Below are 18,339 nucleotides of genomic sequence, written 5' to 3' on the forward strand. Positions count from 1 at the left end.
TTTCACAAACTTAGGGTTTCTTGCTTTTAGTTCACGGTTACTTCAATTTTCCAATCAATTTCTACATCGGATCTTTCGACTTGTCACTCATTTTAAAAACGGAAGCACAAAATGTTTAATCCGCATAATAAAGCTTATCGTAAGCCTCCAAAGAGTTCAGTGATGACGCTGTGGCTCGCCGCTCACGTGCCACATCTCCTCAACAAGTGTCAGTACAAAGCCATGAACATACCCGAAACAGTTGGTTCGTCTTTCCTCTTCTAGTAGTTTGAATTATCATCAATTCGCTTGTTGAGTATATGCAGGAACTGTTAATTCCATTTCGTAAATTTTGAGGATTATGTAATTGTCTTTGCAGATCTTATAATGGATCCTGAACAGTTACTACCAATGTCAGCCATAATGTTAGGTGCCATTCGAGTTGGTGTAGCGCGAATACTTTCAAAGAAACTCGATCATATGTACAGTGATTATAATCACCTTCGTACTAAGTTAGAGAAGGCTCTTACTATTCCACAAGTTAACTTGCCAGAGGATGTGAGAAAGGCACCCGTTGAGTTGATAACTTTGCCTCATACACTTCATTTGGACGAGCTTGACTTGGAAGATCATGACACTGTCGACATGTATCCATCTTTTTTCACTGTTTATTATAGTTTATTTTGTTCTTGTAAAGCTTGAGAGATCTTAGAACGTTTCTTTTTTTCTTGTAAATCCTAGGGAATTCGATAATCATCTTTTTAGTGAGAAAGGTACCATTTCTACACCTTTTTTTTTGTATTTTTGGAAAATTGCATCATACCATGATTCTAGGTGTTTATTATGATGGTTATGTTGATTTTGCAGATCAAATTCCGACTGGCGTTGATCCTTATGTTGCTATTACATTTGACGAGGTAAGATTCCTGCTTGTGTCCTTATGACTTTGAAGTTGACTCTTAACAGTTTTCATGTCTCCAAGAACATGTTATTGAAGGAAAATTTAATTTTCTATGTGTAATTATTTATTACAGGACATCATTCCAGAAACTAACCAGATGGATGTCGAGTGAGGCTCCTCTACTATACCTATTTCATTATCTTCATTATATGTTCATGTATATGTCTTTTTCATGCGGTCATCTCTTTGTATGAATTAAGCAGCCAAGTCACAGTACCTCCTGTGAGTGAGAATCTTGGAGAAACTGATGTTGAAATGGCTTATGAGGGTGGACCAAACAATGAACTAGGAAAGTTCAATGTTGCTCTAGATACTGGAACCTATAGACCAAGTAACTTGACTGAAGCGCTCAATCCCACTAATGAGAGAAGCAATACCAGTTCTCCTGGAAGTGTTCCCGAGATTGAGAAAAGACGTGATGCTGCACACGCTTTGAGCCCTGTGTCCCATCCATCATATAATGCACAACAACATAATGTCAGAGTTGAACACACTGAATCTTTAGATGAAACTTTGAAGGATCAGGAAACCACTGTCCCTAGTTTTGAAGAAGAAGTGTTGAATTCTAGAGGGCATTCAACATTTGAGCTTCGCTTAGGATCTCCATCTTTTGTTGGTTCTGGAGAAGAACCTGCAAATTTTGGTGAGTAAACAGCATAGTTTGATAATTTCATGCTTAACCATCATCATCTTATTAACATTTTGGTTTTTTTTTTTATGTTAAGTGCATCCATCACCTGAACTGGTTCTTCAGCCAACGACTCCTCCTCCACCACAAACAAGGCCAAGGAAGAGGAAGCACTATGATGAGGCCAGAGTATTATTATCTAACAAGTAATAACTTTTCCATTGCTTCTGTGACTTTGTTTATTTCATTACCTGTTGCATACTGATGAATGAATTTGGACAGGATCATTAAAAAAAGGCTTGAAGATCCTACTAATACTGTTCGTAAGAGAAAGAAGTTGCCTTCATCTAGAGTTGGTTTTTGGAGACTAGATAACCAATCAAAGAAGAATCAACTTTTCAATCATTCTTTGTTTACTGGTAATTTCTCAATCACTCTCTCATTTACCTTCTTTTGCCCTTTATTTTTGTAGAATGAGTATTGACTCTCTATATGTTTACTTGCAGGCTTCTCAAATGTTTTACGCAGTCTCTTTGATAAGGACTGTGTAGCTTCAAAACCATATCTCGCTGTTACTGATGAAACTTTTCAAGAGCCTGCATCTGTACCTGCATCATCTCCTACTCAAGAAGCTGAAACAGAAATTAACCCGGCCTCTCCAGTTCCACAATCTTTAGCTCATGATTCTACCAAACTAGATAGTACGGTTCTGAGGTCTCCAAGTCAGCAAACTGAAGATGTCCAAGGTGTTGGAGATCCTCAATCCGTGCATGAAAAGTATGTAGCAGCAGAATCACAATCTCCTCAGTCATTTAGTAATGATGACATGGGAATCGAACATTTCAGGGATGGTGGTTTCCCTAACTACATCCCGTCTCCACCTCCAAGATCTTCACCTTATAGAAGTGATGACTTCACCACTCAGCCTCAAACTTGGGAGACAGTATCTTATAGAACAAAGCCTTCAACTTTTAAAAATCCAGAAGATATACCTGAGTACATGCCATCACCACCTCCAAGATCTTCTTCACCTTACAGAAGTGATGACTTCACCACTCAGCCGGGACCTTGGGAGACAAGATCTTATAGAACAGAGCCTTCAACTTCGACAGTTCCAGAGGATCTTCCTGGATTAAGAAACCCGGGGCTTTCAGCTATTCCTGAAATGACGGGCGAGGTTTGCTTTCACATTTTTCAAGTGTTTTGTTTTAACCATTCTTGGTCTTCTGCTGACATTGATACCAAATACCATTTGGCTGTTCCATACAGGAACTTTCTTTCCTAGAAGTAGGTGGCAATACCCCGGTAAGATCACCGAGTACACAAGATTTTGATGGTCTTTCAGGAAGAACAAGGTATACAGATTCAAACAAACCACACATAGCATTTTATGAGCCGTACTGTTTCTCTACTAACTTGTAACATTTTCATTAAACATTGCAGAGCCGTGGCTGAGTATATTACAGAACGTTCTTCAAGTAGTCCTAATTCAAGCCATCCATCGGAAGATCTAAGTTTGAGCAAGATCTTGGAAGGAAAGACAAGGAAGATAGCTGCTCGCATGTTCTACGAGACACTGGTGATTGATTCTCAATACAAAATTTGGCCCTTCTATATATTCCTCTGTACATTGCCTCTAACTGAGATGGGTTGTTTTGTTATGCAGGTATTGAAGTCTAGAGGACTTATAGATATGAAGCAAGACCAACCTTACAGCGATATAACTCTGAAGCTGATGCCTGCACTTTCTTCAAAGGTGAAACTGTGAATAATGATGGAATTAGAGAAGCTTAACTCTAGGCTTTAGCAAAATTTTAAAATTGTTAATACGTTAGCTTTTGTATTACCAAATCATTCACAGAATCACATCCTGTATTCCAATATAGTTTTATCGATAAAATTCACGATGACTGAAAAAGAGACAAAGAAAACCATGTGATCCCTTGATAAAACTAATCATTTTAGCACTAATTTACTTGAAATAAAGGCGAAAGTCAACAAAGAAGAAAAGGCTTGACCATGTAGAGGATCAGAGCAGATGGTTTTTAAGAGATGCAATAAAGCTGTTTCTGAATTCAGCTGGTTTCAGATTTTTTAGCCAAAGACGAGCTGACACGTCGTTGAACCTCTGGACAAAAGAGCCAACTCTATGAGCATTCCATGTTTCTTCTGCAAATTGGTGACCACTGGTGAGAAAACAGCCCTCTTTAAACGACAAGAATTTTTCAAGATAAACTTTGCAAATTGTTTCTCTGCATTCCATCCTCTGTAGTTTCTATACTCGAAAGTTTCAAGTCCGGACTTCAACGTTTCAGGAACAGAACTTGGCTCATCCCAATGAAGCCTTAGTTCTCCAAAAAAACAGCCATGTCTCTGATGAGGACATATCATTAGACCAATACTAAAGATTAGAGATTTAGAGCGGAGACCAAAATCCCCTGACACCCAAAAAGTTTATAAGGGTGAAGTGCTTTACCTCATTGAGTTTGAGAGCTCGTAGTTTTGGAGTTTGATTGAGAAGAGTGATAAGTTGATCCCATTCTGTATCACATGTGCAGTACTCCAAGTCTACAAGCTGGTGGAAGATTTTACCAGTAGGATACGGCGACTGCAAATAGAATCATAGAAGACTAAAAAAAAACTATGTAATTTGGTTATCTACTCTCAAAGTATTTAGTACTATTTACCTCTGAAGGTAAACATAGCGAGAGGCGTTTGACTGATGTAAGAGCACCCAAGATGTCGTCGGTATTCGAATAGATAGCCTCCACATTTGCAGTCACGATCTCAGGCATATCCTCAACCATACACTCGTAACCAACATCTTTAACCTCTAAGCACTTCAAAGAAGGAGCATTCAACTCAAACACTTCTTCATTAGATTCTCCAATATAGACTAACTTTAGTAATGAAGGCACATTTATAGGAATGGTTGTTACATTGTCATTCCTTTGTCGGTCCACGACCAATTCTTCAAGAATTTTGCAGCTTGACAAAAGCTTCTGAGGGGTTTCATCGTCTAAGTAAATCAGCCAATGAAGATGCAACACTTTGAGTAACGGGAAACTAACAGGGAATTTAACATCCGCAAGCGATACATTGGTGAGTTTAAGTACCACGAGTGTCCCGCAGGTGAACAAGCTTTGTGGTAATCTGCTAGGCTCATGAAGAGTGCAAGGACAGTAATCGAAATGGCGTAAACCTCGTTTGGCTGCAATTCTAACCCAAAATCCGATATCAACGTCACTGCAATGCCGCCAATGAAACTTGAAAGATAAACTCTCTAAGATTGGAGCCGTGTTTAATTGCAAAGACCTGTCCACAAACAGGAGAAATCTCCCATGATCAGCATCATTCTTTTTTCTAAAATCGATGTAGTCGAGTTTGGGCACCAACTTCCAAAGATTCCGCCATCGTTTCGACAAAAGACTTGTCTTCAAGACATCTTTTGTGGTAAGCAATGAAAGTATATGCAACAGGAAATCATCAGGCAAGAAACTGATTCTGTCCATAGGGATTCCAATCCAATAAATTTTTTTTTCCTGTCGAAACAGAGAAATGACACCAAATCAGAAATGAGGAGACATGAACTCAAGTTTTTGTATTTTTTGAATCTGTATAAACTTGAGAAGAACACGAAAATATCCAAAAAGAAGAAGGAAGCGCTAATGAAGTTCAAAGTTTGATGCTTTCCTAAGTTCACCTAGACTGGAAAAAAACAGAGGAAACAGAGGAATCCAATCTAAGCAAAACCCGCACTACAGAGATTGAAAAATACCCTAAAATCGTCCGACGCTGCTACTCACAATCTCAAGAGACGAAGAAATGGTTAACCTTGGAATTGGAACCCTAATTATTAATTATGCCGCCCTTAATTATTAGTTATCCCAAGATCGAAACGATTTGTAGAATTTATACTCTTAAATAACACATTTTTATGGAGCTTTTTTTAATAAATACTATAATAATAAAAATAATCATAATCCCTACCTAATTAAACTCTTTGACACTCAATATTTTAGCCGTTACAAGAAAAAGCTTAAAAGCCATTGCAACAAAACAGTTTGGGATTCAAAGGTTCTTCTTTCTTGGTTACATAATTTCAGTAGTTGAAGACAAGCTCACATGTTGGTGAGGCTCTTGATGGTAAATACTAAATACATTTCAGTAATAGCCTTACTACTGTTTCTCTATTAAGTAGTAACCTATCAACATTCATTGAACATAACACATCTTTCCGTAAGCTTAACCAAGAAAACATCTCTTTCCGTAAGAGGAAACCACGAACTTACTCTCTAACCTTCCCATTTCTAAAATAGTACTCGAAAAGTTTCTCCTCAAATTTGTCTCATTCTCTCTTAAACACACAACACCCACTCACTTTTGCTTAATCCACACACACACACACACACACCATCTTCTTCAGTTCACATCAATGGTGTCTAGTTTCTTCACCAAAATCCCTTCACTCTCTGCAATTTTCTCGATCTACACATCTCTCTCTGCCTTCACGATCGTCTTCAGAACCATTCTCCATGAGATCCTTCCAGCCAAGATCCGTCACTTCATCGTCTCCAAATTCACAGACTACTTCTCTTCCTATTTCAACCCTAATTTCACCTTCATCATCGAAGAACAGAGCGATTACGTCACAAACCAAACTTTCCGTGCGGCTCAAGTTTACTTGCCGACTCTTCTCACAAGAATCTCCACCGGAAGTCTCCTCGTCAGCTCCAGCAACCTCAAGGATCCCATGGCTAAACCCAAATTTGGAATACCCGTAAAAGCCAAAATCACAGATGATTTCGAAGGGATTCCTCTTGAATGGACTCTTCTCTCTGATAGAGACAACAATCCTCACCAAAAATACCAAAAAAGGTAGCTTTTCTCAACATGTAACCCTAGAAATTTGGTTGCTTTTTTCTTTTTCTGTCGCTCTTCTCATTTGAGTCCGTATATATTACGACAAACATATAATCTGAGTCCAGTTACTTCTAAGATATTCTACAAGAATCATAAGAAATAAACAAAAATCAAACATAACCCCTTACAAACTTTATTTTTTTTTGTTTGTTTGTTTTATAGGATACTTTTCTAATTTGTGTCCAATTACGCTTACTATGTAATTAATTCGTATTTTTGACGTTAAATTCTCAATACAGAATTACAGATCTCTAAAATTTGTTTTTTTGTTTTTCACTGGAATCTTTATTTTGAGAGTCATTTACGTTTTTTTATCCTTTGTTTTGTAGTTACTTTGTATTTCTGACACTGATTTTGTGATTTGTTTTCTTCTAATTGTACTCTATTCTAATCTGAGTGTGTAAGTACTTTTTGGATTCTTCGTGTTCTGACTGTTTTTTTGGTAATTTGATGATGTTGTATTTTGGTTTCAGGTACTTTCATTTGACGTGTAAGAAGGAGTTTAGAGAGAAGATTATGTCGGATTACTTCACATATATTGCCAAGTCATCGGTGAAGTTATTGACACACAGAGAAAATCTCAATATCAACACTTACAATTCAAAATGTGAAAGATGGGAATCAGCAATTTTTCAACATCACACGACGTTTGAAACCCTAGCAATGGAACCTGAGCTCAAGAATACATTGATCCGTGACCTAGACGCTTTCTCCAGTGGAAAAGACTTCTACAAATCCGTCGGACGAGCTTGGAAACGTGGTTATCTTCTTTACGGTCCACCTGGAACCGGGAAATCATCGCTTGTTGCTGCAATTGCTAACCACATGAACTTTAATATCTATGATCTTCAGATTCAGAGTGTTAAACATGATGAAATGCTTAGACAGATTCTCACTATGACTGAGAACCGTTCCATTCTTCTCATGGAAGATCTTGATTGTAGTGGAGCAGATGCTAGAGACGAGGATAAAGAAGATGATGAGAATCAGGATATGAAAAAGAAGAAGGATCCTAAGGTTCCAGGGAGTGATACACTAAATAATTAATTATACTTTATCTCGACTCAGTTTCTCTGATTTTGTGTTCTGTTCTTGTCTTTTTGGATCAGGTAACTTTGTCTGGTCTACTTAACTTTGTTGATGGATTGTGGTCAAGCTGTGTAGAGGAACGAATCATAATATTCACAACAAATCACAAGGAGAAACTCGATCCAGCATTGTTGAGACCAGGAAGGATGGATGTTCATATACTCATGGACTATTGTACGCCTGTTGTTTTCAAGAAACTCGCTGCACTGTATCTTGAAACCGAAGATCACAATTTGTTTGAGCCTCTTGAGAAGATGTTCCTTGAAGTGAAAGCAACTCCAGCTGAAATCACAGAGCAGCTTATGGCCAGCAAGAATCCGGATGTTGCGCTTAAGGGTCTTATTGAGTTTCTTGAAAGAAAAAAGATGACTAAGGAGAGTGTTGATTTTGATATTAAAGAAGCAGAAGCATGAAGCTTAAGTATCCATGGAAGTAGTAGTTTAACACTAAATAACTAGGTACAAGCTTGCTACAGGTCAAGAATTGTCATATTTATGCTTTATGTATGCTAAAGTTTCTTCCACTCTTTCAAATTATGCAAAAGACTATGACTTAGTCATAACTTGTAACCGTTTATTTTTATTTGAAAACATTAATAGAAACAAAAGAAAAAGGAAAAAATGTTGTCTAGTAAAACCCTAATCAAACTCTAGCTTATAACCCTAGCTATTAGATACTTGGATGGTTATTAGAACCGGTTATTTCTGGTTAAGATCTTGGTTTAGCTTAGTATTAGAAAGAGTATAAATACTCTGTGTATACTCTAATTTCAGATTAAGCTTTGTAATATTCTTTTACATCAATAATAAAGTTTGTTACGAGCTTCACTCTCCTTCTTCACTCCTCTCTTCAATGTCAAGTTCCGGTGTATCAGAAAACTTCAATATGGTATCAGAGCCAGGTTACCTTCACCATTGTTAAACCATAAATCTCCTTTTGAATTACTATGTCATAAAGAACCGGATTACAGTCTTTTAAAGAACTTTGGTTGTCTCTGTTTTGTTTCTACACCTGTTCATACTCGAAATAAATTCACACCTAGAAGTAAACCTTGTGTTTTCTTAGGTTATCCATCCGGTTACAAAGGTTATAAAGTGCTAGATTTAGAGTCTCATTCAGTTTCTATCTCTCGCAATATTGTCTTTCATGAAATTGTTTTTCCTTTTAAAACATCTGAATACTTACACAAGTCTGTTGATATGTTTCCTAATACAATTTTACCAATGCCTGCACCTTTACATTTTGTTGATTCTTTGTCCATGTTTGATGATAATGATGATGAAACTGCATCTGAATTGCATATGCATACTGATATATCATCTTCTGCACCTATAGTCCCTAGTACCATTCAAAATAATAATACTGTAGATACTCATGGAATAGATAGTGATTCTGTACTTATTGCTAGGCCTAAACGTAATGTTAAAGCACCTAGTTATCTGTCTCAGTATCACTGTTCTCTAGCCATATCTCATCAGTTACCTATCCTAGCCGTTTCTACACCTTCTCCTACTTATCCTTCCCCTAAACAGAAACCCACAAAACCCCATACTACTCCATATCCAATACAATCTGTCCTTTCCCTTGATAAATTCAGTCCCCAATACCAATCTTATATTTTCTCTTATAGTCTAGAAACTGAACCTAAAACCTTTGCCCAAGCCATGAAATCAGAAAAATGGATTAAAGCAGCTGGTGAAGAGCTTCAGGCTCTTGAGCTTAATCACACTTGGGATATTGAAACTTTACCATCTGGAAAGAATGTGGTTGGATGCAAATGGGTGTTTACTATTAAGTATAACCCTGATGGAACAGTTGAGCGATACAAGGCCAGATTAGTGGCACAAGGTTTTACACAACAAGAGGGTATTGATTATATTGATACTTTCTCACCTGTTGCAAAACTAACAAGTGTCAAGTTTATACTTGGTTTGGCAGCTATACAAGGATGGAGCTTGACACAGATGGATGTGTCTAATGCTTTCCTTCATGGTGAGTTGGATGAAGAGATCTTCATGAGCCTTCCACAAGGTTATACACCACCACCAGATACAAATTTGCCCCCTAATCCGGTTTGTCGACTTCGCAAGTCTCTTTATGGTTTAAAACAAGCTTCACGGCAATGGTACAAGAGACTTTCATCTGTGTTTTTGGGAGCAAACTTTGTTCAATCGCCAGCAGATAACACTCTGTTTGTGAAAGTGAAGAATGGATCATTCATTGCAGCTTTGGTCTATGTTGATGATATCATGATAGCTAGCAATGATGATAGAGCAGTTGAAGGTCTAAAAGAGCTTTTAAGGACAAAATTCAAGATAAAAGACTTAGGACCAGCAAGGTTTTTCCTGGGATTAGAGATATCAAGATCTGCTAAAGGAATCTCTGTTTGCCAAAGGAAGTATGCTCAGAATCTCCTTGAAGATGCAGGTTTACTAGGTTGTAAACCAAGTCCGATACCTATGGATCCAAATCTACATCTTAGGAAAGATATGGGAGATGCTTTGCCAAATCCAACAACTTACAGAGAATTGATTGGACGCCTACTCTATCTTACCATCACAAGGCCAGACATCACCTTTGCGGTTCATCAACTCAGTCAATTCATCTCAGCTCCTACAGACATTCACTTACAAGCTGCGAATAAGGTACTCAGATATATCAAAGGTAATCCAGGGCAAGGTCTGTTTTACTCAGCTGAATCAGAACTTTGTTTGAATGCTTTTTCTGATGCGGATTGGGGAACATGCAAAGACACAAGACGATCTATTACAGGAATTTGCATTTACTTAGGCTCTTCTTTAATCTCCTGGAAATCAAAGAAGCAAGGAGTTGCAAGTCGAAGCAGTACAGAATCAGAGTATCGCAGCATGGCACAAGCTACATGTGAGATCATATGGTTGCAGCAACTACTCAGAGATCTTCATGTCAAAGTCACGTGTACAGCCAAACTCTTTTGTGACAACAAGTCTGCATTACATATCGCCAATAATCCTGTGTTTCACGAGAGAACGAAGCACATCGAGATTGATTGTCATACAGTGCGGAATCAACTCAAAGCTGGAAACTTGAAGACTCTCCATGTTTCCACTGATAATCAGCATGCTGATATTCTCACTAAACCACTACATCCAGGACCTTTCTACCATTTGCTCTCAAAAATGTCACTTTCAAGTCTTTATCTTCCCAAACCAGACAGTTTGAAGATAAAGACTTGAGGGGGGTATATTAGATACTTGGATGGTTATTAGAACCGGTTATTTCTGGTTAAGATCTTGGTTTAGCTTAGTATTAGAAAGAGTATAAATACTCTGTGTATACTCTAATTTCAGATTAAGCTTTGTAATATTCTTTTACATCAATAATAAAGTTTGTTACGAGCTTCACTCTCCTTCTTCACTCCTCTCTTCAATGTCAAGTTCCGGTGTATCAGAAAACTTCAATACTAGCTTATATTCTATTTCTCTTTCTCTGTTATAGAACAGAACAAAACCCTAGAAAGAAAGAAAAAAAAAAATCTCACAATGGGTAAGGTCAAAGGAAAGCATCGTTTGGATACGTACTATCGTCTCTCTAAGGAGAGTGGATACCGTTCTCGAGCTTCGTACAAGCTTCTCCAGCTAGACGCAAAGTACAACTTTCTCCACTCTTCACGTACCGTTCTCGATCTTTGCGCCGCACCCGGTGGTTGGATGCAGGTCGCCGTTCAGAAAGCTCTGGTCGGTAGCTTCGTTCTAGGTATCGATCTTGTTAAAATTAACTAGCCCCTTGCATGGCTGTCTCTCTATCCAGCAGGATATCACGCAGACGGCCGAGTGCAAGTCCAAGATCAAGCAAGTGATGAAGAAGCATGATGGGTCTCCTAACGTCGGTGGTGCATGGGCGCAAGAAGCTATGAGCCAAAACGCTTTGGTTATTGATTCCTTGAAACTGGCCACAGAGTTGTTAGCTCCTCAGGGGAACTTCATCACCAAGGTATGCTTTGAACTAACATCATATAGTGATGTGTCTTTTGACATAAAAAAGTTTCTCAATGTTGTTCTCTGCTCCTAGATTTTCAGGTCTCGAGATTACAACTCTGTGTTCTACTCTCTAGGCAAGGTACTGTTTGCTTTTACTCTCCAGTTCTTCATCTTACTAATAGTAATTTTTTTTGGTATGCAGCTGTTTGAAAACGTTGAAGTGTTTAAACCGCTGGCCAGTCGTTCAGCATCTGCAGAAATATATCTTTTTGAGTTTGAATTACAAAGGTCCTGCAAGAAAGGTAGATCACTATTTATGGTGTTTGGTATTTGGAGTGTGGTTTTCTGCAACTCACCCATTCCCTTAAAGTTTTGTGGCTAATACTTGCTGTGTTTGTAGGTCATGGATGTGCTTGGAGGATCAAAACAGAAGAGAAAATGTGGTGGATATGAAGATGGAGAGTCCATTCTGAGAAAAGTTGCATCTGCTGCTGATTTCATCTGGTCTGAAAAGCCTCTTGAGATTCTTGGCACAGTTACTTGTATATCCTTTGATGATCAAGCATCTCTTTCTTTAAAGGAAAACAATTTTACTACTGAAGAGATTAAAATATTATGCGACGATCTTCCTGTTTTGGGGAAGAGTGACTTCAGGCATATCCTAAGGTAAGAACTGTGTCATTTACTCCATTATGGATCTTTCTTGTTTTTAACCTATGCTGTTCTGAGATAAGGTATTGTGTGTGGAATGCTAAAAGTTTTTCCGTAAAACTGGTGCCAATGAAAGATAGGATTGGCTTAAGGGAAACTAATGTTTCTGTTAAGACGTTCACTTACCATCCATGCTAGAAATGATATTAGTCAGTTGACGAACATTGAACTCACTGTCTTGTAGATGGAGAATGCAAATCAGGAAAGCTCTGTCTCCTGAAAAAAAAGATGGAACTAAAAAGGACCTTGATGTGGGAAAGGAAGATGAGGAAAATGAGGATGATAAACTCCTCAATGAGTTAGAAGAGCTGAAAAACACAGCGGACCGCAAGAAGAAACAGACAAAGAAGCTTCTTCACAGATTGTTGAGTTTTGTTTTTTTTTATCAGTATGATTCTACTCTGAATTAGCTTGTAAGTTGTTTTATTCAATGATTCTTTTCAGGGAAAGAAAGAGCTAATGGCTGTTGACAATGATGAAGATGATCATGATAATAGCAACGCCGATGACAGTGACAACGAAGAGGGAGCTTCAGATGATTTTAGTGAGAGTGTTATAGATTCTGATGAAGAACGTCAGAGGTCACACCGCTAACCACATACTTTTTCTGTAGATTGTAGAGTGCTTGTTTCAAGAATGTCATACATTCCTCAAGTTTGTGCAGTTATTTAATTTTATATCGTCTTTTTAACAGATGTACTGAACTAATGGAAGAGATTTTTGATGAGGCATATGACCGGTATATGATGAAGAGAGAAGGTAGGCACACGCTGAAAAGCAAAGGAAGCGGGCTAGGCAGGCACACGCTGAAAAGCTGGAGGTATAGCATTGCTTACCCCAATTTACTTTTGATTTACATTGTTGCTATGGCATTGCAGGACAATGATAAAGATGAAGCAATGAAACTCGATTACGATTCAGATATGAATGAAGAGAAGGATGAGGCAAACCCTCTTGTGGTAACAATTGATGATGGAGAGGTCCAAACAAAGGAAGACATATCCAACCAGTGGTTCAGTCAAGATATATTTTCAGAAGCCATGGAAGAACGAGACTTGGGAAATGCTGACTGTGAAGACCAAATGCCAACTGAGAAACAGGGAAAAATCCTTTCTAAACCTGAAAATTAAAAGCGGAAAGCAGGCTTGTTGTTTGATCAGAGCTTTCCCAATAGTTCTACGAAAGAAGAAGGTTTCGAGATAGTTCCTGCTCAACTATGGATTCAGACTCAGATGAAGAGGTTCATACAAAGGCCGAGATATTGGCCTGTGCCAAGAAAATGAAGGAAGAAGCAGAGAGAAGAGATGCTTGATGATTCTGGTTTAACAAATACATGTTTGAGGACGAAGGTTTACCAAAGTGGTTTTTGGATGATGAAAAGAAGCATAGACAGCCGATGAAACCCGTGACAAAAGAAGAAGTTAATGCAATGAAAGCTCAGTTTAAAGAAATCAACTCTCGTCCAGCCAAGAAAGTGGCTGAGGCCAAGGCACGGAAGAAGCGAGCTGCTATGAAAAGTTTTAAGAAAGTGAGGAAGAAGGAAAATACAATATCTGACATAGCAGATATATCAAACCGTTCAAAGGACAAGATGATAGATAAGCTATACAAGAAAGCAGCAGAGCCAACGAAGCCTAAAAAAGAACTCGTCGTGTCTAAGAAAGGAGTTGGGGTTAAGGTTGGGAAAGGTCAAAAGAGAGTAGATAGGATGATGAAGCGTAGAGGAGGCAAGCCCGGTAGAAACAGGAAGAAGAGTGCCTGCCACTGGTAATATCAGGCCAGAAAGGAAACAAAACCAGGGGAAAAAGAAATTTATTAGACTTAAATTTTAGCTTATTTTGTTTCTTGAATTTAGAGGAAAGATATATGGGGATTCATGTCTAATGATTTCATTTGCAGGAATTTCGAAATCCACATAGATACCATATTAACTCAATACACTTCAACATGCCATTGCTTGTTCTTCCTGAGCTGAGTAAGTTTCTGCTCCCAGCTTTCGCCTCGCTCTTCAGCAACCCTCTTAAGTGTATCTTGAATCCCGGGCATCATTCCTTTAAGCCCGCAAAAGTAAATATGTGCTCCATTGTCCAGAAGTTTGAAGATCTCATCGCTGTATTCTTCAATCTTGTCCTGCACATACATTTTCCCTCCTTTCTTGTTCTTCTCTTCTCTGCTTAGCGCTTTGTCGTACCTGAAATTCTTTGGATAGTCCTTGAGATAACTGGAAAATTCTTCATCATAGAGAAGACTGTCTGAGTTAGCCACTCCAAGGAATAGCCACGCGAGCCCATCAAACTTGAAATTTGGCACGTTCTCCATAAACATACGTCTTAGGTATCCTCTGTATGGAGCAACACCAGTTCCAGTAGCAATCATTATGTGAGTAGCTTTCTGGTCATCTTCAGGTAAAAGCATTACCTTTCCAGACGGACCTGTCAACAATATCGAACATTTAATACCACAAAATTCAACAAAAGGAAGGTTTTCTATACAGTAACTTACCAGTGATTTTAACTTTATCGCCAGGTTTAGCATTGCACAAGAAGTTGCTGCATACACCAGCTTTGGATGGATCTTCTTCTCCTGTCTCCGGATCATAGTAAATAGCTCGACGGACACACAGACTAGCTGTTTTTCCATCAAAAGAATCTCCATATCTTGTTGAAGCAATCGAATAAAGGCGAACATTGTGAGGTGCACCAGGTTTCTTGGGATTCTCGCCCTACCGATCAAGAATACAGCAAATGGAACCGGAAATGTTACCAAATGGAGGGAGGTAACTCATTTATCGGTAGAAGGCAATGCGTTGTGAGCAACAGAGTTAAAAGCACTTACAGGAGGAATCACTCCATAGCTTTGTCCTTCCCAGTAAGGAACATTACCATCATGATCAATAACAATGTGGCAAGTCTCCCCTGGTGCTTTCGGACCAACAATTCTCTCAACCGAAACAATCGTTGCTGTGTAAGGCTCCTTAGGCCTGTACAAATTCAAAGGAGTCTCCTTGGGATCTTCAAGTTCTAGAGGAGTAACCAAGACTTTGGATTTGCTTGCTTGCTGAAGTGACATACATACTGTGGACCATTTGTTCACACTTAAGCTTCTGGATTTGGAATCTAGTCTAAGCCGAGAACCCCATGACGTCTCAGTGAAGTTTATACTCTGCAGCTGAGACAGAACCAAAAGGTCAACGTGGAAATCTCCTTATTCCACTTTTTCTAGATGAGATGCTAAAGAAATATTTTAAATCCCCAAAGGATTCTAGTTTCGTTTCTCAATAGATGCTAGATGCAAAGTCCAGTTTTTGTCATCTTCTACTTCTAAAGAGTGTACCTTTCAAATACCAAATTTACTAGAAGTCTACATCAGAAGTAAACCCACCCAAAAACCAAAAAGACAAAAAATTTCAGGACCATCTAAGCATCTGAACAACAAAGATCAGTAATTGAGTAATCAATATCAGTTTTGTTCACCTTGATCATAGATCGGCTCGACCCATCAATCCCAGTTGGAAGTGTAACAGACATCTGAAATCAAAAACCAAAACTTTCATTATATCCAAAAATAATCTCAGGAACCAAAAAAGTTAAAGAGTAATATAATAAGGAAAGTAAAAAAAGAAACCTGAGAAAGAGGAGTTGAGAGAGCCATGGCGATTGAGAAAAGACACGAGATTTCTCCAGAAGAAGAATAATAATTGATATCGCGATCGGGAAAACAAAAGAAACAGAGGATTTTTTTCTGGGTTTATAAAGTACTAAAAAGGTAAGCTGAAGAAGGAGATCCTTTCAAGGCCCAGAAGAGACAACAACAGAGCAGCCCATACTGACTGCAATTTCTCACTCTCTTTTTTTGGCTCCTCGAAAGATCATAGTGGACAAATTGCTCTTTTTAATTATTTTATTGAAAGAGAAAACTGGGTTTTGTTTCTCTACTTGTGTGTTGGCTCATTTTACTTTTCAGCAAATTCTCTGTGCTAACTCCAATTTGATGTTTGGAAGCTACAGTTTCGTTATAGCCAATTTCTTGTCAAAAATAAAATGGTTCTTAACAAGTTGCAGGTGACTTCAGCAAAGGCACAAATGCTAATGAACGAATTTCACTAAACGGCGTCCTGTTACTTGTTTACGAAAACGACGTCGTCCTATTTTACGAAAACGACGTCGTCCTATTTTTACGAAAACGACGTCGTCCTATTTTTATGCAAACGACGTCGTCCTATTTTTATGCAAACGACGTCGTCGACTAGTACTCTTCTTCTTCAGTTCTTCCGAGTCGAAAACCCTAAATTTCCGTGTGCTGAAACACCATTCTCAGGTGAAAGGTTTGAGAAAAATCAGAAGCTCAGGTAAATCAGAATCATGATTCGAGTGACAAGACCAAAACCGATCATCGAATCACTGAGTTACCACCTTCTCCAGAGATGCTCCGCAAGCGGAACTCCGAAAGGAAAAGCCAAGCTGAAGACAGGTCAGCCATTGAAGCGTAACAAAGTCGCCACCAAGAAAGGCGGTAGTGGCGGAGGAGCAGCTGCAGATGGAGAAGAGGCTGTTAAGGGAAAAGGAAGGATTTCCGATGAGAAACAGAAGCTTTACGAGCAATGCTTAAACGCTCCTTGTCCTGTTCGCTATTTGACTCCCAAAGAGGTCGAGCGCGAGGCCCAGCGTGAGAAGCTAGGGTTGATTAGTAAAGAGAAGCAGCGAGATATGGAGATCCAGAAGAAAGGAGGAGCCGCTTCAATGGGAATCACCGATGAACCGATCCGAATTGGTACGCCTGGTTTGGATTACATTTCATTGGGGATCTTTGAGGCCGATGAGTTGCCCAAGTATAAGCTGACGAAAGAGGATGGAGAGAGACTCGCTAAGGAGTATAGTAAAGTGTTGATGAAAGAGCATAGAGAGCGTCGTGCAGCTGAAACTGCGCTTTTGAATTTGAAGAAAGCTGCGATTGAGGCATTGCCGGAGAATCTGAAGAAGGCGGCATTAGAACCTGATTTGACACCGTTTCCGGCGAATCGAGGTATGGCTACTCTTACACCGCCTATTGAAGGGTATCTTGAGAAGGTTATGGATGCAGCTAAGAAGAGCTCAAGTAAAGAGAAGTTGAGATGATTTCGTTTAAAGGTTAGAGATTTTGTCTTCTGCTATCGTTTCTTTCTCTTGTTTTTTGTTTTGGGTATGAGCTTTTACCGTTTGTTTTTTCGATCAATAGAACCATATAGGATTAAATGGTTAGTATTTATTAGTATAGATCACTGAGTTTTGGATTCATTTTGTTGTAGAAAATGGCAGAGTTGATAGTTAGTTGTAGTCTGGCTATTAAGTTTACGTTGTTGTAGAAAATGGCTCAATCTTGGCCCGTTCGACTTCACATAGTATGATACTAATTAAAAGTTCAACCCTTTTCTGTGAATTTTCCGTTTTGAGGTTGCATAACGGATAGCATTAGCAGGGTGATTGAAGTGGATGAATGAAAATCACACTCTCCTATTTAAGCTAGTGTTTGAGATAGCTGAATTCATCCTGGGAAGCGTTGTCTTGTATAGAGTTAAGCTAGTGTTTTGCATGTAGGATTGAGTCTTATGTATGGCTCTTTCGATTAATCTTGATGTGCCAGATGTGCTCTTGTTGAGTTATGCTATCTTATCCTGTTTGCATACATCTTGTATCTAGTCCTCAGATTGTGGTATTCTATTTATGTATGGACGCTTGCTCCGATCTTTCCTAATCTGTATACTGTGGTTCCAGTCCTTATTAATGTGTCTGGCTGTGTCCACCGATTCCTTTTCGGTTCTTATCTCCGCAAGAATGGATATTTTCTCAGAGCTAACCTAATGATATCTCTGTTGTTTCTTATCCAGGTGAAATTATTTTGAGAATGGAACAACAACAACAACAACAAGACCTGCTTCTTCGAGAAGTGCCAGAGACTAGAAACGTCACAAGCTTGACTAGAATATGCATTTAGGTGTTTTTTGCTTATAAAAAGCTATCCATGTCCGGATCTTGACAAAATAATCAAGTCTGAATTTTATGATTCTTGGATTATTTTTTTCCATTAGAAAAAATGACTTCAACAGTCATTAA

The 18,339-nt window shown here is 38.6% G+C and overlaps 5 protein-coding genes and 1 pseudogene across 8 annotated transcripts; 4 read left to right on the plus strand and 2 right to left on the minus strand.

The window, feature by feature from the left end:
• Positions 1 to 160: 160 nt before the first annotated feature.
• Positions 161 to 3,336, plus strand: LOC17881998 (sister chromatid cohesion 1 protein 3). The gene is made up of 13 exons (XM_023780365.1): positions 161 to 244; positions 359 to 626; positions 721 to 752; positions 832 to 896; positions 1,014 to 1,048; positions 1,144 to 1,583; positions 1,666 to 1,774; positions 1,851 to 1,987; positions 2,075 to 2,511; positions 2,629 to 2,745; positions 2,838 to 2,923; positions 3,012 to 3,147; positions 3,235 to 3,336. Exons 1-13 carry the CDS (start codon positions 163 to 165, stop codon positions 3,334 to 3,336), a joined length of 2,046 nt encoding a protein of 681 aa, XP_023636133.1. The 5' UTR covers positions 161 to 162.
• Positions 2,911 to 5,412, minus strand: LOC17884463 (FBD-associated F-box protein At5g56370). 3 transcript variants are annotated; one of them, XR_002833437.1, is made up of 6 exons: positions 5,347 to 5,412; positions 4,256 to 5,110; positions 4,045 to 4,176; positions 3,587 to 3,941; positions 3,416 to 3,478; positions 2,911 to 3,307 (listed from the first exon to the last, which is right to left on the minus strand). XR_002833437.1 is itself a non-coding variant. In XM_023781298.1 (4 exons), exons 2-4 carry the CDS (start codon positions 5,078 to 5,080, stop codon positions 3,663 to 3,665), a joined length of 1,032 nt encoding a protein of 343 aa, XP_023637066.1. In that variant the 5' UTR covers positions 5,081 to 5,110; positions 5,347 to 5,412; the 3' UTR covers positions 3,492 to 3,662. The 3 variants fall into 3 exon arrangements, 2 of the variants coding, with proteins under 2 accessions (XP_023637066.1, XP_023637065.1); XM_023781298.1 differs by lacking the exons at positions 2,911 to 3,307; positions 3,416 to 3,478 and having other exon boundaries at positions 3,492 to 3,737; XM_023781297.1 differs by lacking the exons at positions 2,911 to 3,307; positions 3,416 to 3,478 and having other exon boundaries at positions 3,492 to 3,941.
• A 310-nt stretch (positions 5,413 to 5,722) lies between these two features.
• LOC17882353 (AAA-ATPase At1g43910) lies at positions 5,723 to 8,192 on the plus strand. Its single transcript, XM_023781203.1, has 3 exons — positions 5,723 to 6,446; positions 6,965 to 7,508; positions 7,601 to 8,192. The coding sequence occupies exons 1-3, from the start codon at positions 6,004 to 6,006 to the stop codon at positions 7,991 to 7,993; spliced, it is 1,380 nt and encodes a 459-aa protein (XP_023636971.1). The 5' UTR covers positions 5,723 to 6,003; the 3' UTR covers positions 7,994 to 8,192.
• Positions 8,193 to 11,101: 2,909 nt separating this feature from the next.
• LOC17882678 lies at positions 11,102 to 14,040 on the plus strand (annotated as a pseudogene).
• Positions 14,041 to 14,049: 9 nt separating this feature from the next.
• Positions 14,050 to 16,235, minus strand: LOC17882568 (ferredoxin--NADP reductase, root isozyme 1, chloroplastic). 2 transcript variants are annotated; one of them, XM_006287893.2, is made up of 5 exons: positions 15,875 to 16,235; positions 15,724 to 15,777; positions 15,086 to 15,412; positions 14,753 to 14,972; positions 14,050 to 14,682 (listed from the first exon to the last, which is right to left on the minus strand). In XM_006287893.2, the coding sequence occupies exons 1-5, from the start codon at positions 15,899 to 15,901 to the stop codon at positions 14,183 to 14,185; spliced, it is 1,128 nt and encodes a 375-aa protein (XP_006287955.1). In that variant the 5' UTR covers positions 15,902 to 16,235; the 3' UTR covers positions 14,050 to 14,182. The 2 variants fall into 2 exon arrangements, with proteins under 2 accessions (XP_006287955.1, XP_006287956.1); XM_006287894.2 differs by having other exon boundaries at positions 15,086 to 15,418; positions 15,875 to 16,233.
• A 294-nt stretch (positions 16,236 to 16,529) lies between these two features.
• Positions 16,530 to 18,291, plus strand: LOC17881883. The gene is made up of 2 exons (XM_006288466.2): positions 16,530 to 17,376; positions 18,114 to 18,291. Exon 1 carries the CDS (start codon positions 16,612 to 16,614, stop codon positions 17,362 to 17,364), a length of 753 nt encoding a protein of 250 aa, XP_006288528.1. The 5' UTR covers positions 16,530 to 16,611; the 3' UTR covers positions 17,365 to 17,376; positions 18,114 to 18,291.
• The last annotated feature ends 48 nt before the right edge of the window (positions 18,292 to 18,339 follow it).

Source organism: Capsella rubella, unplaced genomic scaffold, assembly GCF_000375325.1.
Source record: "Capsella rubella cultivar Monte Gargano unplaced genomic scaffold, Caprub1_0 scaffold_6, whole genome shotgun sequence".
Taxonomy (NCBI): domain Eukaryota; kingdom Viridiplantae; phylum Streptophyta; class Magnoliopsida; order Brassicales; family Brassicaceae; genus Capsella; species Capsella rubella.